The sequence below is a fragment of the Phlebotomus papatasi genome, chromosome 2 (assembly GCF_024763615.1).
Source record: "Phlebotomus papatasi isolate M1 chromosome 2, Ppap_2.1, whole genome shotgun sequence".
NCBI lineage: Eukaryota > Metazoa > Arthropoda > Insecta > Diptera > Psychodidae > Phlebotomus > Phlebotomus papatasi.
In genome coordinates this window covers 38,485,726-38,502,316 of record NC_077223.1, presented here as the reverse complement: position 1 = coordinate 38,502,316, position 16,591 = coordinate 38,485,726, and the positions used below count along the sequence as shown (strand labels likewise).

The following is a 16,591-nucleotide window of genomic DNA, read 5'->3' as shown; positions in this document are numbered from 1 at the left end:
ATACCCTTAGAAGGCATCAGTACTTCACCCCTCAAGATATTCGACTGTTATTAGTTCGTTCCCTGCTCCTTCCCCTTTTTTCTTATGATTGCTGAACTCTTTTTTTCTTGTGATGCAGCCTCTATGAGGCGCCTGACTATCGCATTCAACAATTATTGCATTCGCTATATCTTTAATTTTACTACGTCCGAGTTTTGGGGAGTACCCTGCAAGCCTTCCTGCAGTCATGTGCTGTCGATTTCATATCTCGCGTTCTCAAATATCACCAGCCTAGATATTTGGCAGAATTTCTTCTTCCGGGTCCATCCGGTAGGTCTTCGTGTCTCGTTGTGCCCATCGGGGAGCCGCATTCTTCATAACTCTCTTTTTGTTGAGGGAGTTACTCTTTGGAATGCACTTTCTAGAGAGGAGAAACGACGGCTTATCCAAACCTTTTTGGCATCTTAGTTTGCTTTTTTTTTTGCATTTGCCTAAACGTCAGAAAGACTTTTTTTCTTTCAAATGATGCAGATGACTTATACAACCTGAGAAAGAGCATTTCCACCGTTTGGCTCTGGAGGATGGTCACCAACGCTAAGACGGCGGTGGACGCAAGCATTTCTTTCAGATAAATCTATATCTTTATACATATCTTAATAAATGTATCATTTTTCTTCAGCTTTCAAGAGCACTAACTCAAAAGCATGGTTATTAAAAATAAATTAGAAATTAAAATTTAACGAATTTAGTGTTAACACCTTCCAAAAAGAACAAATATTTAGATACATTATTCACCAAATATTGGAAGAAAATCTCATAATTTTAATCAATTTATTTTTAGTGTCCAATTTTACCCTCAAAGTGTCCAAATTTAGAAATTGTCCAAAATTATGGGTACTTTCCCTATCCGCAAGATATTTCTTTGAAATAAGTTACGCAGAAATGCCGTGATGTAACAAACCATTTCCTGCGCCCAATTTTGTAACATATTTTTAGGGCCAACCAAGAAATTAATTTCAAGTTTACAGTGTTAAAAAATTTGCATCGTTTGCATCCATTTAGGGGCATTTCAAAAATGATTTTACAAATTTATTAGCTCCTAATTGTAGGCAAATATAGGAAAGTCGTTCACTTCGTTGTCTTTCAAAGCGGAACTCCATAGTTTAGCTTTAATTATTAAAATGCGTTTGTCTGGTAAATTCAACTTTGAAAAATGCGAGTCCGCCAATTCTGGATGAAGTTATTTTAGCGCTGTTCAACGAAGGACATTGGAATTTCATTTCGACCGAAGTATATCGTATCATGTTAAAAGTCATCTTTTCATGGGTTTAACATTCGGTGTATTGCCCAATCAAAGCCTTAAAACAATGTTTTTGAAAACAAAAAAAAACAAAAAACAACAGATTGAGAAGCATTGAATCATTTTATTATTTTTAAAAGTCTATCGTCTATTTTACGCAAAAGGATCTCCAGTTTCAGCTTCTAGCATGTTAGTCTCGTCATTTTCTGTGGTAATCCAAACTGAATTCAGAGGTAGACCTTCGTGATACTTGAGAAACTGTTCTTCTTGATAAGTTTTCTTTTTGAAATCATACACACAGTACAATGGGACACCATCTCCTCTCATTTTGTGCTTTTGTTCATGCTGCTCTTTGATGAACTTTGTTTTTAGTTCCTTTTTACAGTATTTACATGGAAAAGTTTTTCGATATTCCAAATGGATTTTCATATGAGCAGTCAAGTAATATTTAATTTTGAATTTCCTTGAGCAAACACTACATTCAAATGGCAAATTGTCCGTGTGGGTACGTTGGTGAAGTGTAAGACTCGATTTTCCTAAAAAGACTTTTCCACATTGAGTACACAGAATTTCCTTATCTGCATTTCTGGCATGTCTTGTGGTAATGTGAACCTTCAAATTACGTTTGCTGACATATTTTTTTCCACAAATAGCACATTCAAATTCCTTTTTAGTATAATGCTCAACAACATGCTTCTTGAGATCTTCTATGCCACTAAAGGTTTCTTTGCAGATGTTGCAGGGAGTCGGACCAGTTTTGATGCGGGTCGGAAGCCCTGGATGTATCGTTCGAATATGATTCGTGTAATTATTCCGTTTTAGGAATTTCTTATTACAGTACGGACAATCTGTGCGTTTCTCAGCGTGAATTGTTGTTTTGTGCCTTTTCATAATGTTTAACTTCGTAAAAGCCATATTGCAAATACTACAAACAAATGGTTTCTCAGCTCCGTGAACATATGTAACCGTTCTGAAAAATAATTTATAGCTATAAGAAATTTCTTCTATACTGACTAAAGCATTAGTAATATTTTAGTTCACTGAGAAAAAAAAGAGGGTGCGATTAACTTTTTTTCCTCGTAACTTTAACACTTTTTAGGTGTAAAAATATATCAACATTTTTTAATGGTAATTTTACACCTTTTTAAGGATAAAATTAACATGAAAAAGGGTAACTTTAACCCCCAATACATCTAAAAAGGTTAATATTTACATCGATTTCGGATCAATAATGCAGGGTAAAATTAACATTTTCGGGATGTTATTTTAACTTTTTCGGATTTCTCTCAGTGTTGAGATGTGTTTTGTGATTGGATAAAGCTTTCAGTGCATTAAGTGCTTTCAATCCTTTCAATTGCTAGGCAATAAGAGCACGCAATTGGGCTAAAATACTCAATACCAAAAAACATTTCTCAGTTTCATCCACTTAGGGTAAATTAAGCTAATTCAAAACCTGCTCCAAATGGAAATTTTTCGCTACTCCAAATGGAAACGTAACTGTTTTCATGATAAACACAGTACTAAATTACTATATTTATATATTTTCTATACCACAGTTTTATTATTTAGTTAATTTCGCTCCAAATAAAGCGAAAATCCATTCATATTCACAAATTTTAATTTGTTAATTTCTCAGAAAAGTTAAAAGTGTACCTTTTCACCATCGAATTTTTCATCGATCGCCCATGTATTCCAATGAAAAACACAATAAAGTGACTGTTGTTTATTCGTTTTGTTTAACATTTATGTCATATTTCTGGCTAAATTTAGTTAAATAAAGTGCTAATCTTAATTGATAACCGTACGTGAAGTTTTCAAATGAAATAATTATAATTGGAAAGTGCCCGTAAATTTTCTCCTTTCCATCCATCTTGCAATCCATGGAGTACGAGGCCACTGTACTGTGGAACACCTCAAGAATACACAGATGGATTAACTTCCGGCAATTTCTGGAGGAAAATCACAGGAAATGTTCCTTCAAAGGCTGGGTTGGATTCCACCAGGAACGATATCTCCAGAAAAACACTATTCCCTTGCATATTTAGAAGATTTTCTTCAGAAATTCACTAAATACTATCCCAAGGAACTTCACCAAACGCTTTTCTCACTTTTTCCAGCAGAAAATAACAAATTTTCGTGAAAAACAATCTTGAATCGTGATGGTTTTCGTCAAGAATTCTGTCAAAAATGACTTTGATGAATTTTATTCCAATGTGTAGCGGGTAATTTCTTTCCAAAATTCTTGATGGAAATTACCTTCAATTGGATATGATTTTTGAAGAAATTTGTCTACACATTAGACAAATTTTCTTCAAATATCTATCTTTTTGTCAAAAATTCTCACCAATGTGTAGGTAATTTTCTTGAAGAACACTTCTTGAAGCTCATTTTTGATAGAAATTTCTTATAATGTGTAGACACCTTTACAGAAACTATTTGTCTCCAATTAGAAACTTTCCCTTGTCTCCATTTGGATTAATTTGTTTCCAATAGAAGTATTTTACTCTCGCATATTTTTCTTGTATTTAAGAAGTTTTCAAATTATATCTAAAGAATTTTCACTAAACAGTAACATTCCAGAAAAGTCGAGGAGCATATTTATGTAATTTTCTTCAGAAAAAATATGAACTTAATATGTGTTGAATCTTCTGTCAAAGCTAAAGCGTCTGGAAATGGTTTTGAATTAGGACATTTACCCTAGTAGAAACAAAAGGTTACCTTTCGGGATTCAAAAATAATTTACTTTATGAAAAGGTTAATTTTTGATACTTTTAGAATTTTTTTTAAAGGATTACTCATTTCCGGGAACTCGAGTCAATCTGGCCGGGTACCCATTTGGAGTTCAGAAAAACCTAGGGAAACCCAGGAAGTCCTTAAGGAATCAGAAAAATCCATATATATTTCAGGGGATCTGGGGAACCTAGTTAAATGCACTCTTTCGAAGAATCTACAGGGAACCTGGAGATATGATCTGACTGATACAGTTTCCGAAAAATTTGGGAAACCACATTTTTTCTGGTATTTTTTCATGAATTTTTCTGTTAATAAACGTTCAAATTGAATCCAGTGAGCCTCACTGCACTTAAATCCACAGAGCATACGATTGACAACCATATCTCTGTATAAGAAAAAATAATAATTGACGTCCTGAAAATCTAGCTCACGAGAAGGCCTAGTTCCTCTATGAAACGTTGTGTTGTGCTTTCTGAAACCTTGATCTTGCTCCAATAATATCCCAAGAAGAAATATTTAACACTGAGGTTCTTGCACTGTGGCACAGGCAAAATTACGCAGTAACTCGAAAAGGGCTGTTTAATTTAGCCTTAGTTGTAGCTTTACGAGTTTGGAACGTAAATCTTACTCTTGGTATTGGAAGTAGTCTATTTAGTTAATTATTAATAACTTTCTCTCCCGAAGTATACGCTTAAGCATAGATTTTATTGAAATTATTGAATTGATGAAAAGAATTCAAAGTATACCACTACCCTTTGTCCTTTACCCTTTAATCACTGAAGCGAAATCTTTAAAGAACGTTCATTTTCATCCAAGATGGATAAATTTGGATTTGGACCATGATTCTTCATGAAAGGATCCCTAGTCAACTTTTTGCTTTTACTAAGTGTTGCATTTCCTGAACAACCGAAGCTCTAACCAATCAAAACACACGATATGACTTATACGCGATACGATTTTTTACAAAATGGAAATGTTTAATTACTAATCTAATTTAAAAATTTCTTTCAGCACACCTCCTTTTAGATAAGGAAAATTTCAATAGATCAAAATTTACGTCCCTTTCTTTCTCAATCCTTTTGCATAAGTCACTTCCACTTTTTCACACTTTTCTTCTTCTTCTTCTTTTAAACATCACACCAAATTCAATTTAGTTTAATCTAATTCTCATTTAAAATGTGAAAGACTGGGATAGACCTATTCAAAATATTTAAGAAAGAAAAAGATGTGAATTTTCAAGGGGTTATTCATATGAAATTAGAGTGGCTCGAGTTCCCGGGATCCCTGAGAAAATACATGGCTTCTCCGGGTTCCCTAAAAATATATATGGATTCCTCGGGTTCCCTGAAAAAATGTATAGGTTCCCTGGGTTCCCTTAAAAAAATATATGGGTTCCCCGGGTTCCCTGAAAAAAATACATGAGTTCCCCGGGTTCTCTGAAATAATGTATGGGTTCCCCAGGCTCCGTAAAAAAATATATGGGTTCCCTGGGTTCCCTGAAAAAAATACATGGGTTCCCCAGGCTCCCTGAAAATTGTATGGGTTCCCCAGGTTCCCTGAAAAATATATAGGTTCCCCGGGTTCCCTAAAAAAAATATGTGGGTTCCCCGGGTTCCTCGTGAGTTCCCTGAAAAAAAAATGTATGGATTCCCCGGGTTCTCTAAAAAAAATATATGGGTTCCCTGAAAAAATACATGGGTTCCCCGGGTTTTCTGAAAATTGTATGGGTTCCCCGGGTTCCCTGAAAAATATATAGGTTCCCCGGGTTCCCTGAAAAAATACATGGATTCCCCAGGTTCCCTGAAAAAATGTATGGATTCCCCGGGTTCCCTAAAAAAAATATATGGGTTCCCTGAAAAAATACATGGGTTCCCCGGGTTCCCTGAAAATTGTATGGGTTCCCTGGGTTCCCTGAAAAAAATATATAGGTTCCCCGGGTTCCCTAAAAAAAATATGTGGGTTCCCCGGGTTCCTCGTGAGTTCCCTGAAAAAATGTATGGATTCCCCGGGTTCCCTAAAAAAAATATATGGGTTCCCTGAAAAAATACATGGGTTCCCCGGGTTCCCTGAAAATTGTATGGGTTCCCTGGGTTCCCTGAAAAAAATATATAGGTTCCCCGGGTTCCCTAAAAAAAATACATGGGTTCCCCGGGTTCCCTGAAAATTGTATGGGTTCCCCGAGTTCCCTGAAAAATATATAGGTTCCCCGGGTTCCCTAAAAAAAAATATGTGGGTTTCCCGGGTTCCTCGTGAGTTCCCTGAAAAAATGTATGGGTTCCCCGGGTTCCCTGAAAAAAATATATGGGTTCCCCGGGTTCCCTGAAAAAAATATATGGGTTCCCCGGGTTCCCTGAAAAAAAAAATACATGAGTTCCCCAGGTTCTCTGAAAAAATGTATGGGTTCCCTGAAAATTGTATGGATTCCCCGGGTTCCCTGAAAAAAATATGGGTTCCCCGGGTTCCCTGAAAAAATGTATGGATTCCCCGAGTTCACCCTGAGTCCCCCGGGTTCCCTGGTCCGATTGGCTCGAGTTCCCCGAAATGAGTTACCCCTTGTGAATTTTTATTTCATGAAATTTTCCTGTCTTAAAAAAGATGGTCCGGAAGCATAAAAAAATATATATTACCCATTGTGAGCCAATTTCATGTGCCTCGTTCTATAAGCTTTCTCAAAGAATATCTTTCCACAAATTTCGCATTCATATTTCTCTCTTTCGGAGTGCAATTTAATGTGACGATTAAAAATGATTTTGTTGAGAAAAGACTTATCACATAAGCTGCAGGGAATGCGTTTCCTTTCTGTGTGAATCTTTAGATGTCGATTTAGCATTTTTTTCATCATAAAGGCTTTGGGACAATGAGGACACTTGAAATTCCTCTCATTTGAATGAATCTTCAAGTGAACCTTGAGTCCATCGAGAGAAGATAATTCTTTTTCACAAATAGAAAATTTGTGCTTCTTTCTTGCTGGAACAATGCTGATAAATTAGAAATAAATCGGTATTAGAAATTATTTTATTAATTTTAGTATTTCTAAAACTCACTCTTGAGCTTTTGATGGAAGTGGTTCATTTTCTGCCAAAATGTACTCTTCTTTAACAATTTCACAGTTAAAATTTTCTTCCATATTGTATTTCTTTGCAACCCTAATCAAATTTACTTTGGAATGAATTTCAGTTTTTTCTAATATTAGGGCAAAGTTAATAATTTTTAGGACGTTTACCACGGATTTCACATCAAAAAGGTATCCTTCATACACTTTCGACCAGTTGTGATGTTTTGACAGTTAAGAAATTCACCATAAATGATATCACGCTCAGACTGAGGGTTAATTCCTGTTTCTTACTAAACTGGTTTTGCTTAATCTGGAACGAATGAAATGCTTAATAAATATTTGACTCGAAATGTAGTATTAGGAAAACATATTTCTCCAAGTCAGAATTGGTTCTAAGCGATTATAAATCAGTTATAATCTCAATAGGTCAAGTGGTAGAGTACTCACTCTATGATACAAATGTCCCGGATTCGAAACTCTTTTAGGTTACCAGCAATTTTTGTGGCGTTAAAGGTATTCGAATTTCATCCAGTGAGCTTCATTGCACTTGATTCTACGGGCATGGGACTAACAACCTCATCCCTGTATAAGAAAAAAAATGAATGTTCCGAACACTCCTTGCGGGAAGGTCTAAGTTCCTCTATAGGACGTTGTGCCACCATACTAAAACGAATTTCTTCTTTGATAAGTCTTATTATCAAGGAATTTTTAATCAAACTTTTATATAATCTCGAAACTAAGATTATCATCTTCTAACTTAAAGGCTAATGTTATAAATTAAATATTTAAGGCTATCTTCAACTTCTCAGTAGTTACAAACGTAATAGGTCTCCATTATTATTGCTGTTTGATATTTTCATTTGTACCCTAGTTATTGTAAAGTTACATCCTTTACGGTGCTTTCACACTAGGATTTTTCACGTTTTAATTTTAAATTCAATTGAGCCAATTGAGCATTAAGATTTCTAGAATTTACTTGAAAATTCTCACAGTCAGGATACATTTTGCGAGAAATTTGCTCAATTTTAAATATTGCCGCGAGATTTTTAATTGTGAATGACTCCGGAAAATGTGTGATAGTACTTAAAATCTCTTATAAATCAATTATCTGTTATTCAGAAGGATCACCAAAGCCAGAAAAAAAGATTTGTAGGCAAAGGACTATTGCAGCGATTCTGATATAGTCTTATTGAAAATCTGTATGAAGTCGTCCCAATTCCCAAATGAGATTTCTTAACACAATAATTTCCTTCGAATGGCTTTGGAAGAACTTAATAAATTACTCCCGATACTTAAGCTTTACTTCATGCAAGTTTATCACTAAAACACTGTACCTATCTTATTTTTTGGTCACAAATAATATTAATTACGAGTAAATAACTTTAATAAGAATAATTTTCTTCAAAAGACTACTTATTTAACATGCAATAAAATTGAAATTATTGAGCAATTTTAACATTTTAATTTGCTAAATTCATATTTATTTGAGCAACCACATTTATGCTATTTTAACATATTTAAACAGGTATTTCTGGACCAAGTATTAGTTTTTATTAATAAATTAGTGAAGATTTATCAATTCAATTGGTTTTTAGTGCAAAATAACGCATAGGAACAAATCATCTGAAAATTAAATTGAATTTACAAATTGAAAAAATCCTAGTGTGATAGCATGGTTAAACCTTAACCCCACACCAATCGAAATTATTCAAAAACGTATCCCGAACAAAATCATGATTGCGCCAAAATTCTGAATTTGCCGAAATCCCGAATGGATTGAAACGTTGAAATCCCTAAAGCCAAAACCCCGAATTCTTAAAAGTGTCATATCTACTCTAATGATTGCACCCACGTACCGTGGAGGCAAAGGGAGTTTTTTTTTGTGTTTTGGGAAATTATCCCACACATTATCCTTCACTGTCCCTTTTAGAGTTTCAACCCATTCGGGATTTTTGCTTTTCGGGATAGACACATTCGGAATTTTGGCTTTCGTGATTTCAATCCATACGGGATTTTGTCTCTTCGGAATTTTTGTCGGCACTGCTTAAAAACATATCTCAAATTGCGTAGATCAAGCTTTAATATCTGTATGTTACAATTGATCCTTAAATCTTTGTATTAAAAAATATTCAATTTTTCCGAGTACCTGATCTGAGACATGGAGCGTTCTAAAATACAGTGCCCGATTTGTAATACGGATGATTGGGAGACAATATGACAGATGTCCGCTTCGTAATCCGGATGTATTTTTTGAATTTGTACAACGTCTCGAAAATATAATACAAGTTTTTTTTGTAGTATTAGAATAAGACTTTTAAAGAAGATTAAAAAGACATAGGATGAAAGGAACGTCTATTGACACTTTAAGACCTCGTATCAGCACCTATTGACACCCTACTCTGTACTATTTGGAATATGAAATTTGAACATATCTGTTTATAGTAAAAGGTACTTTTATTACAGAAAAAACGTTATATTAGGGTCGGAGGAACGTCTGTTCGACAGGGAACCCCTATTGACACTTTCGTCAAAATGTTGAAAATTATTTAATGTATCTAGTAAAATACAAGTAATATAATGTTTTTTCTGTAATATACATTTTACTATAAACAAAGATGTTCAAATTTCATATCCCAAATGGTACAGGGTAGGGTGTCAATAGGTGCTGACACGACTTCCTAAAGTGTCAATAGACGTTCCTTTCACCCTACTTATATTTTACTTTACTATAGATACATTAAATAATTTTCAACATTTTGACAAAAGTGTCAATAGAGGTTCCCTGTCGAACAGACGTTCCTCCGACCCTAATTAGTGAATTCTATGTTATTATACTTCATTTATTAAACAAAAACTTCACAAGATAATTCATTTTCATTGCTGAACACACATGCATACATGACCTCAAAATTATTTTAAATGTAACCGTCGATAACTCGTCCAGATTACGGCGATCCGGATTAGAGAGCGGGCACTGTAAATCTTAAAATAGACAGAACTCCTCTTCTAATTATCCAAATTTAACCGTTTTGGACTCAAATGAAAGGTTTTGGTAAATGCTACAATCTCTTCTGAACATAATTGTTTTTTACAAGGCAGGGTTCTGAAAATTTAGAACATCGAAATTTCTATGTCAAATATCTCGAAATCTACAATTTCAATTACAATTAAACTTTGTTATATTGTAGCCGATGCCGAGACCTTTCCAACAATAATTAGTAACTAAACTTCCGCCTTCGTTGTGGGTAAATCAAAAGAAAAATAAATAAAATTTGAACAATAATGACTCCTCTCTGGTCAAAAAAAACCTAATCAGTCATAAGCTCAACGAACCTTGGAAGGCTTTAAATTTCGATCATGGGATGAATTTTGCGAATAAAGAATCGCGTCGATTAAGCTTCAATTGTTTCAATCGCCCAGATCAGTTTTATCATCGCGAATATTTGCCTATATTTTTTAAAAGCCGATTTAAAGACCAAAATATAACGACCTTCTTCGGAATTAATAGGGGTTTAAGCGCGAAATCTTTTCAAATAAATAAGAAGTCTGTTATGCACTTAACACAAATATCTCAATGATACAAACTTACAAAACAACTTATTCCCAATCCCAATACTTTAACTTTTACTTCAGTTAAAAAAAACTTAAAAAAAAAATAAGAATTTAGTTATGAAAATAAATTTATGTCTTTCGGTCTTGGAGTTATTACCTAAAGATCTTAAAGGAAATTGGAATCTGACATGGACAAGTAAGGAATGGACAAATATTACTTAAAACATTTGGAATAAATTCTCTATTTCTCACAGAAAAGCTTCAAAGGACAAAAGTGATAAATGTCCTATTTGCGGCAAGGCATTCAAATATCCATGTCTCGTAAAGAAACATATGAATACTCATGCAACAGAAAAGAATGTCCGTTGTCCTCAATGCCCAAAGATCTTTACCCATAAGGCTAGGCTACAAGAGCACTTGAAGAATCACATTAACAGTGATCCAGTACCATGTTCCATATGCAGTAAAATATTCAGAAAGGAGAGATATCTCAGGGATCATATGAAAAGACATTCTGGAGAGAATTTATTTCCATGTGGCCTTTGCGGAAAAATTTTCCGCAGGAAAAGGCATATGAAAATACATATTGAAAGATTTCACAATATAATTGCTGAAAAATTTATTTGCAATCAATGTGGAAGGGCATTTCCAGATGAATCTTCATTGAATGGGCATTGCTTAATCCATACCGATACTACAAATTTTAACTGTTACTTTTGTTCTGAAGAATTCCCAAATGCAAATTCTTTAAAGGATCATCTACCATCCCACAAGTCCGAAAAGCCTTTTGAATGTAGAGTCTGCTCTAAGGCATTTTACACAAAATCAGAACTAAAAATTCATGATAAAAGCCATACTTATGAAGCCCTGAAATGCAGTTATTGCGACAGAACTTACATCTATCGATCAGACCTTAGAAGTCATACAAATAAGCACCATAGGGGTCTTCCTCTGATATTTAGGGAAAACTATCCTATCTCCTGCACAGTTTGCAATGCAAAGTTTGATAATCTCGAAGGTCTGAAGAATCATGTCTCAGTCCATTCGGATGAGAGACCATTCAAATGTGATGTCTGTGATAGGAAATTCATTGATAAAGACGGTATTAGAAGGCACATAAAAACCGTTCACAACAAGAAAGCTAAACGAAAATTCCCCTGTCCACAGTGTCAGAAGCCCTGTCGAGGACAAAAGGATCTTCAGAGGCATCAAGTCACCTATCACAGCAATGATAAGCCATTTCAATGCAAAATTTGCTCAAGAAGTTTCAAATTACAAAGTTTTCTACAGAATCATATGATAACACACAAAAAGGGCGAACCTGGAGTAATAAAATGTCCACATTGTCGAAGAATTTTCACAGAAAAGGATATTTTTGAGAAACATCTAGAAGCGTCTCATAAAGATTTACAAATTGACACTGTTTGGATAAAAAATGAAACACACGATCCAGAATATGAAGAGCCACCAAGCATATCAACTTTTAGTAATTTTTCAGAAGTTAAAGTTGAAAAGAAACAAGGGCAAGATGAGCTTTTGAGAACGGAAACTGTAGAACAGACAATGCAAAAGGAAATTGAGGAAGTCTTCATTAAGATTGAAAAAAATTACAACGAGGAGGAAATAAAAGAAGAATAACAATAATTTTTGACGAATTTTTGTGATATCCTTAAGGTATTATCCACATGAAATTAAATATTCAATCCTTTTAGAATATTTCTGCCCAATACCAATATCTGATTGGCTAGAACTTGGAATCATCCAACGCTTTAGCCTAGCCAATCAGAGAATTCAATTGACTAAAATATTTAATGAGAATAAATATTTAATTTACATAAATGAAAAAGAAACATTAAAAGTATTCGAAACTACTTCTCAAAACGTTATATTGTTTTTTAAATAAAAATTGTTTCAAATTGAAATTTTTACACAAATTCATTAACCCTTTCGTCTCCTTTGGGGCTCTGGGTACCCATGAAAAAAAAGAATTTTTTTGGACTATTTAGAATCGATAAAAATCCGATTCTTCTGGATAATTACAAACCATAAGGATGTCTAAATCTAGGATATTTTTGCAGGATCCTAATTAATTCCTGAGCTTAGATATTTTTAGTCAAAAATCGTGAATTTTCGATTTTCTGCTTCCTTGGAGATATTGTGACCTTTTTGATATTTCTAGACCCGAATAAGGAAAAACCTCTCGGGGCCAATAAGTATGATAACTAACAATTACAGATTGCATAAATTCGAAAAACAATTTTTTCATAAATTTTCAAAAAAACTTATTCAAACTTTATGGGTAGTCTCGTCCACAAAAATCTAGAGGTAAAATATAAGGTTATCCCGCCAATGCCCGCCATTTGCTTTTTGACACCAACCTTGTAAGAAAATTCCAAGCGGGAGCGACATTTTTGCCAATATGGCCGATAATTTTGACATTTGGCAGCGAGGTAGATTGCTTTCAGGGAAGTTTTTCCTATTCTTCCTGATTTTGGTGAATTCTGATTGTCCAGGAAGTGTTTTTTGGCTCTTGAGAAAGCTTAATGTGTCTACAATAACATCGTGTTGAAAGAAATGTGTTTTAAAGTGTTATTGTGTGAAATATTTTGAGGAATGTGTTGGCAAGTAAGAATATGGTGTCTTCTTGACCACTTCCTGGACATCCCACAAGATACTGGTCAATAATTCTTCTTGTTTTAGTGATCAACATTGTAAAGGAGTCATTTGACACGCAAAAATAATTCACAAAATTGATATTATTGGCTTTTGGAAAATTGAAGTTTGTCTCCTTTTCGTTCTTTTGGAAACGAGAGTACCCTTGAGTTTTCCAATTTCCCAGAGGCAGAAAAAATTCTTTCTCTATAAAAGTATCATATTTGACCTCTAAGACTTACAATAAAGTGAGTTTTACGAAAATATCGTTGAATCATTCCTAATAAGAAGTTTGAAAATCAAAGATTAAGATTAGATTAGTAAGGGTCAGCTTAAACCGTCGTCGGTTCCGCTGCATTCAGGCCACTTATTTGGGTCTATTGTACACTTCCAATTACTCCAATCTACCTTAACCCCCAAGGCGGTCCTCCAGGTCTATCTCTCGGCTTCTGTATATCTGACCGTGGTGTCACATATAAAATTAATATTAATATTAAGAAAAGCTGGAAAGAGACGTATATAGTATGCAAAATTACAAATGGGAAATCACGTGTGTAAGAAATAGTACACTCTAGTGGAGTAATACGATGAGTAAGATATTACTGTTCGTATTAATTGTATTCTGAATCGTATTATAAGCAATTCGAGCAATTTTGCATGCGTTCCAACTGTCGGTCAGTTTTCGAGCGAAACGCGAGAGAGGCATGATAAAACACTTGCTATCTTTTTTTGGCATTCTCGCAGTACAGAAAGTAATCTTATATGTCTCATAAGAGACATATTAGAGTCTTATGTCTCATGAGGTACACACACAATGCCGTTTCTTTGGTTGGATCAGTTGCAGTGAATGTGTAGTTTTATCGATAGATCTCTATGCCGAACTCGTTTCTGTACCAGCATCTCTTATTTAGGCGGTTCATTGTCAAAGCATTACTATTTCATCCATTCACTGAACTAAATCAATATGGCTGCTGAAAAATCACTACTCTATCGACTGATCCACTGAGGCTCCCAATCAGATTAAAGATTACGAAAACAAGCGTATTTCTCAACCGGGTATCATATTTGAGCTCGTTGGAAAGGTCTTAGAATTTGTGACAAGTATGAACCAACTGAAATCTGTTGTTAACCGATAAGTAAGTTTTATTCGAAAATCAATTTCATAACTCCTCTACTGTTTTTTGCGGATCTTTTGAATTATTTATAATTCGGTTTAAATCGGTTGTGAACCGGTAAACGGTAAATGATGCGAACGTACTTTTGAAGTAGCATCCAAGTATTTTTTTTTTGATATACATATTTCCAGAATTCTTTCCCGAGATTCTAGAAAACGTGTTTCGTAAAAGATTTCGAGAAATTTAGATTTGTAGAAAACGACTGTATCCCTGACAAATCTTAACCGGTTCGGAATCGGTTATCAAAAACTTATCGGCTAAAATCAAAATCATTTTTTCAAATTGTTTTATTAGCCAAAATTCTTTAATAACATCTTTAAGAAAGAATCATCTTATACATGAAGATTTTTCATATTAAGCAGCATCCCTTATATTTAATCCGCTTCGGTTTTAACGACAACTGTATCATCAACTACCTCATTTTTCACTGTTGTTAAAATTTCAATATTTGTTGGCAGTGGAGTTTCAGTATCCTCAACTTCTTGTTTTATCATTGTAGGATCCACTGGTAATCGTTCCTTGTAGCGTGTATTGTAAGGCCTTCTTTTACTGACCTCAGCGTTGTGCTTACGATCATGATCTCTTAAGGTTTTTCTATTCTTAACTTTAACTCCGCAAACTTCACATTCAAATAACGGTCGATTTTTACTGTGGATTCGCATATGCTTAATAATTTCGTCCTTCCGCTTGAACTTCTTTGAACAAGTTTCACACTCAAAGGATGTGTTTTTCTTGTGAACAGTCAAGTGCCTCAGAAAATTATATTTATGCCGTACAGATTTTCCACAATCCCCGCAAGTGTAGTATTTCGCTTTTTCCTTGGCATGGATTTTAGTGTGGTCCTTGAGGATGTCAAGATCCTGAAAGACTTCCTTGCAAACTGTACACGATAAGGGACCATCCGTAATTTCATATGGAAGACCTCTATGGTGTTTCTTAATGTGAAGCCTCAGACTTCCTTTGCTTTTATAGGTATTAGTGCAGTACGAACAATCTTGGGGTATACCCTCGTGATTGGCTCTATGGGCCAAAAGATTTGCTTTCCGTTTGAATCCTGTATTACAAATATCGCAAACGAATGGTTTTTCATTGCTGTGAACCAACATGTGCTCCTTGAGATTGTACTTCAGTTTGAATGTCTTTGGACATTGAGGACATTTTATATCTCTGTTTGAGGTATGTACAACTAGTATGTGCCTTTCGTAACTCCCTTTGACCCACATAACTTTCCCACAATGTTCACATGTAAATTTAGGTGCTGAACCAGAACTGTTATCTGGTTTCTTTCCTTCGTGCAACTGAAGAATGTGGCGTCTTTTGTGACTACTATCTGAGAATTTCTTCCCACAAATCTCACATTCGTGCTTTTTCTCACCAGTATGCCTCTGAAGATGATATTTCAAATGTACTGAACTCTTGAATTTTTTATCGCATAGGCCACATGGAATCAGATCGGTAGAGTGAGTTCTCATGTGACTGTCCAGTCTTCTCTTACTGCCAAAGAACTTTGAGCATTGAGAACACTGGAAATTCTTATCTTTCGAATGGGTAACCATATGATCTTTCAAGTTGTAGATGGTGTAGCTAGCCTTGTCACATAATGGACATTTATGCTTTCTTTCTCGTACTTCTTTAATTACAAACTTAACCGATTCTTGAGGATCCTTCTTAGTCGATCTAAAATAGGACATTTTTTGCTTAAAATTCCTATTACAAGCATTCCTACGGGAAATTTACCTCTCAAGTCTCTCGATAACCGGGACATTTTCTTCTTTCAAAACGTATTCTTCCTTTACAATTACATGGTCCAGAAATTCATTTTCTGCTTTAACGTCGGTATCCATTATTTAAAAACAAATCACGTTCTGAAAATATTTTGTTTTCTTGCAATTATTAATACAAGATAAGGCTTTCTTATGCTGAAATGTCGACGAGTTCCCCTTGCAATCCACTCCACAAGACGTTATTCACCACAGATTTAACATAAACCTTGTTTTGCACATAAATGGTTTACAGTTAAACTTATGACTGAATTGTTAGATTTATGATAAATCATTGAGATTATTATTTATCGGAAAATATTCTTAGGGATGCCCTATTAATCCAGCTTGAGACAACCGGAAATAAACTTATTCCAGGTCATAT

The 16,591-nt window shown here is 34.6% G+C and overlaps 2 protein-coding genes across 2 annotated transcripts; one reads left to right on the top strand and one right to left on the bottom strand.

The window, feature by feature from the left end:
* Positions 1-1,383: 1,383 nt before the first annotated feature.
* LOC129800942 (zinc finger protein 91-like) lies at positions 1,384-16,386 on the bottom strand. The gene is made up of 5 exons (XM_055845686.1): positions 16,184-16,386; positions 14,822-16,123; positions 7,057-7,281; positions 6,640-6,993; positions 1,384-2,249 (listed from the first exon to the last, which is right to left on the bottom strand). Exons 1-5 carry the CDS (start codon positions 16,288-16,290, stop codon positions 1,433-1,435), a joined length of 2,805 nt encoding a protein of 934 aa, XP_055701661.1. The 5' UTR covers positions 16,291-16,386; the 3' UTR covers positions 1,384-1,432.
* LOC129804109 (gastrula zinc finger protein XlCGF26.1-like) lies at positions 10,726-12,535 on the top strand. Its single transcript, XM_055851188.1, has 2 exons — positions 10,726-10,815; positions 10,874-12,535. Exons 1-2 carry the CDS (start codon positions 10,808-10,810, stop codon positions 12,255-12,257), a joined length of 1,392 nt encoding a protein of 463 aa, XP_055707163.1. The 5' UTR covers positions 10,726-10,807; the 3' UTR covers positions 12,258-12,535.
* Positions 16,387-16,591: the final 205 nt, after the last annotated feature.

What these genes read in the sequence shown, in the direction of transcription:
- LOC129800942 (XM_055845686.1), bottom strand. Translation starts at nt 16,290, where the DNA reads ATGGATACCGACGTTAAAGCAGAAAATGAATTTCTGGACCATGTAATT. An exon ending in CTTCCATCAAAAGCTCAAGA is followed by an intron (nt 6,994 to 7,056) that starts GTGAGTTTTAGA and finishes TTTCTAATTTAT; the next exon opens with CAGCATTGTTCCAGCAAGAA. An exon ending in ATGAAATTGGCTCACAATGG is followed by an intron (nt 2,250 to 6,639) that starts GTAATATATATT and finishes ATTATTTTTCAG; the next exon opens with AACGGTTACATATGTTCACG.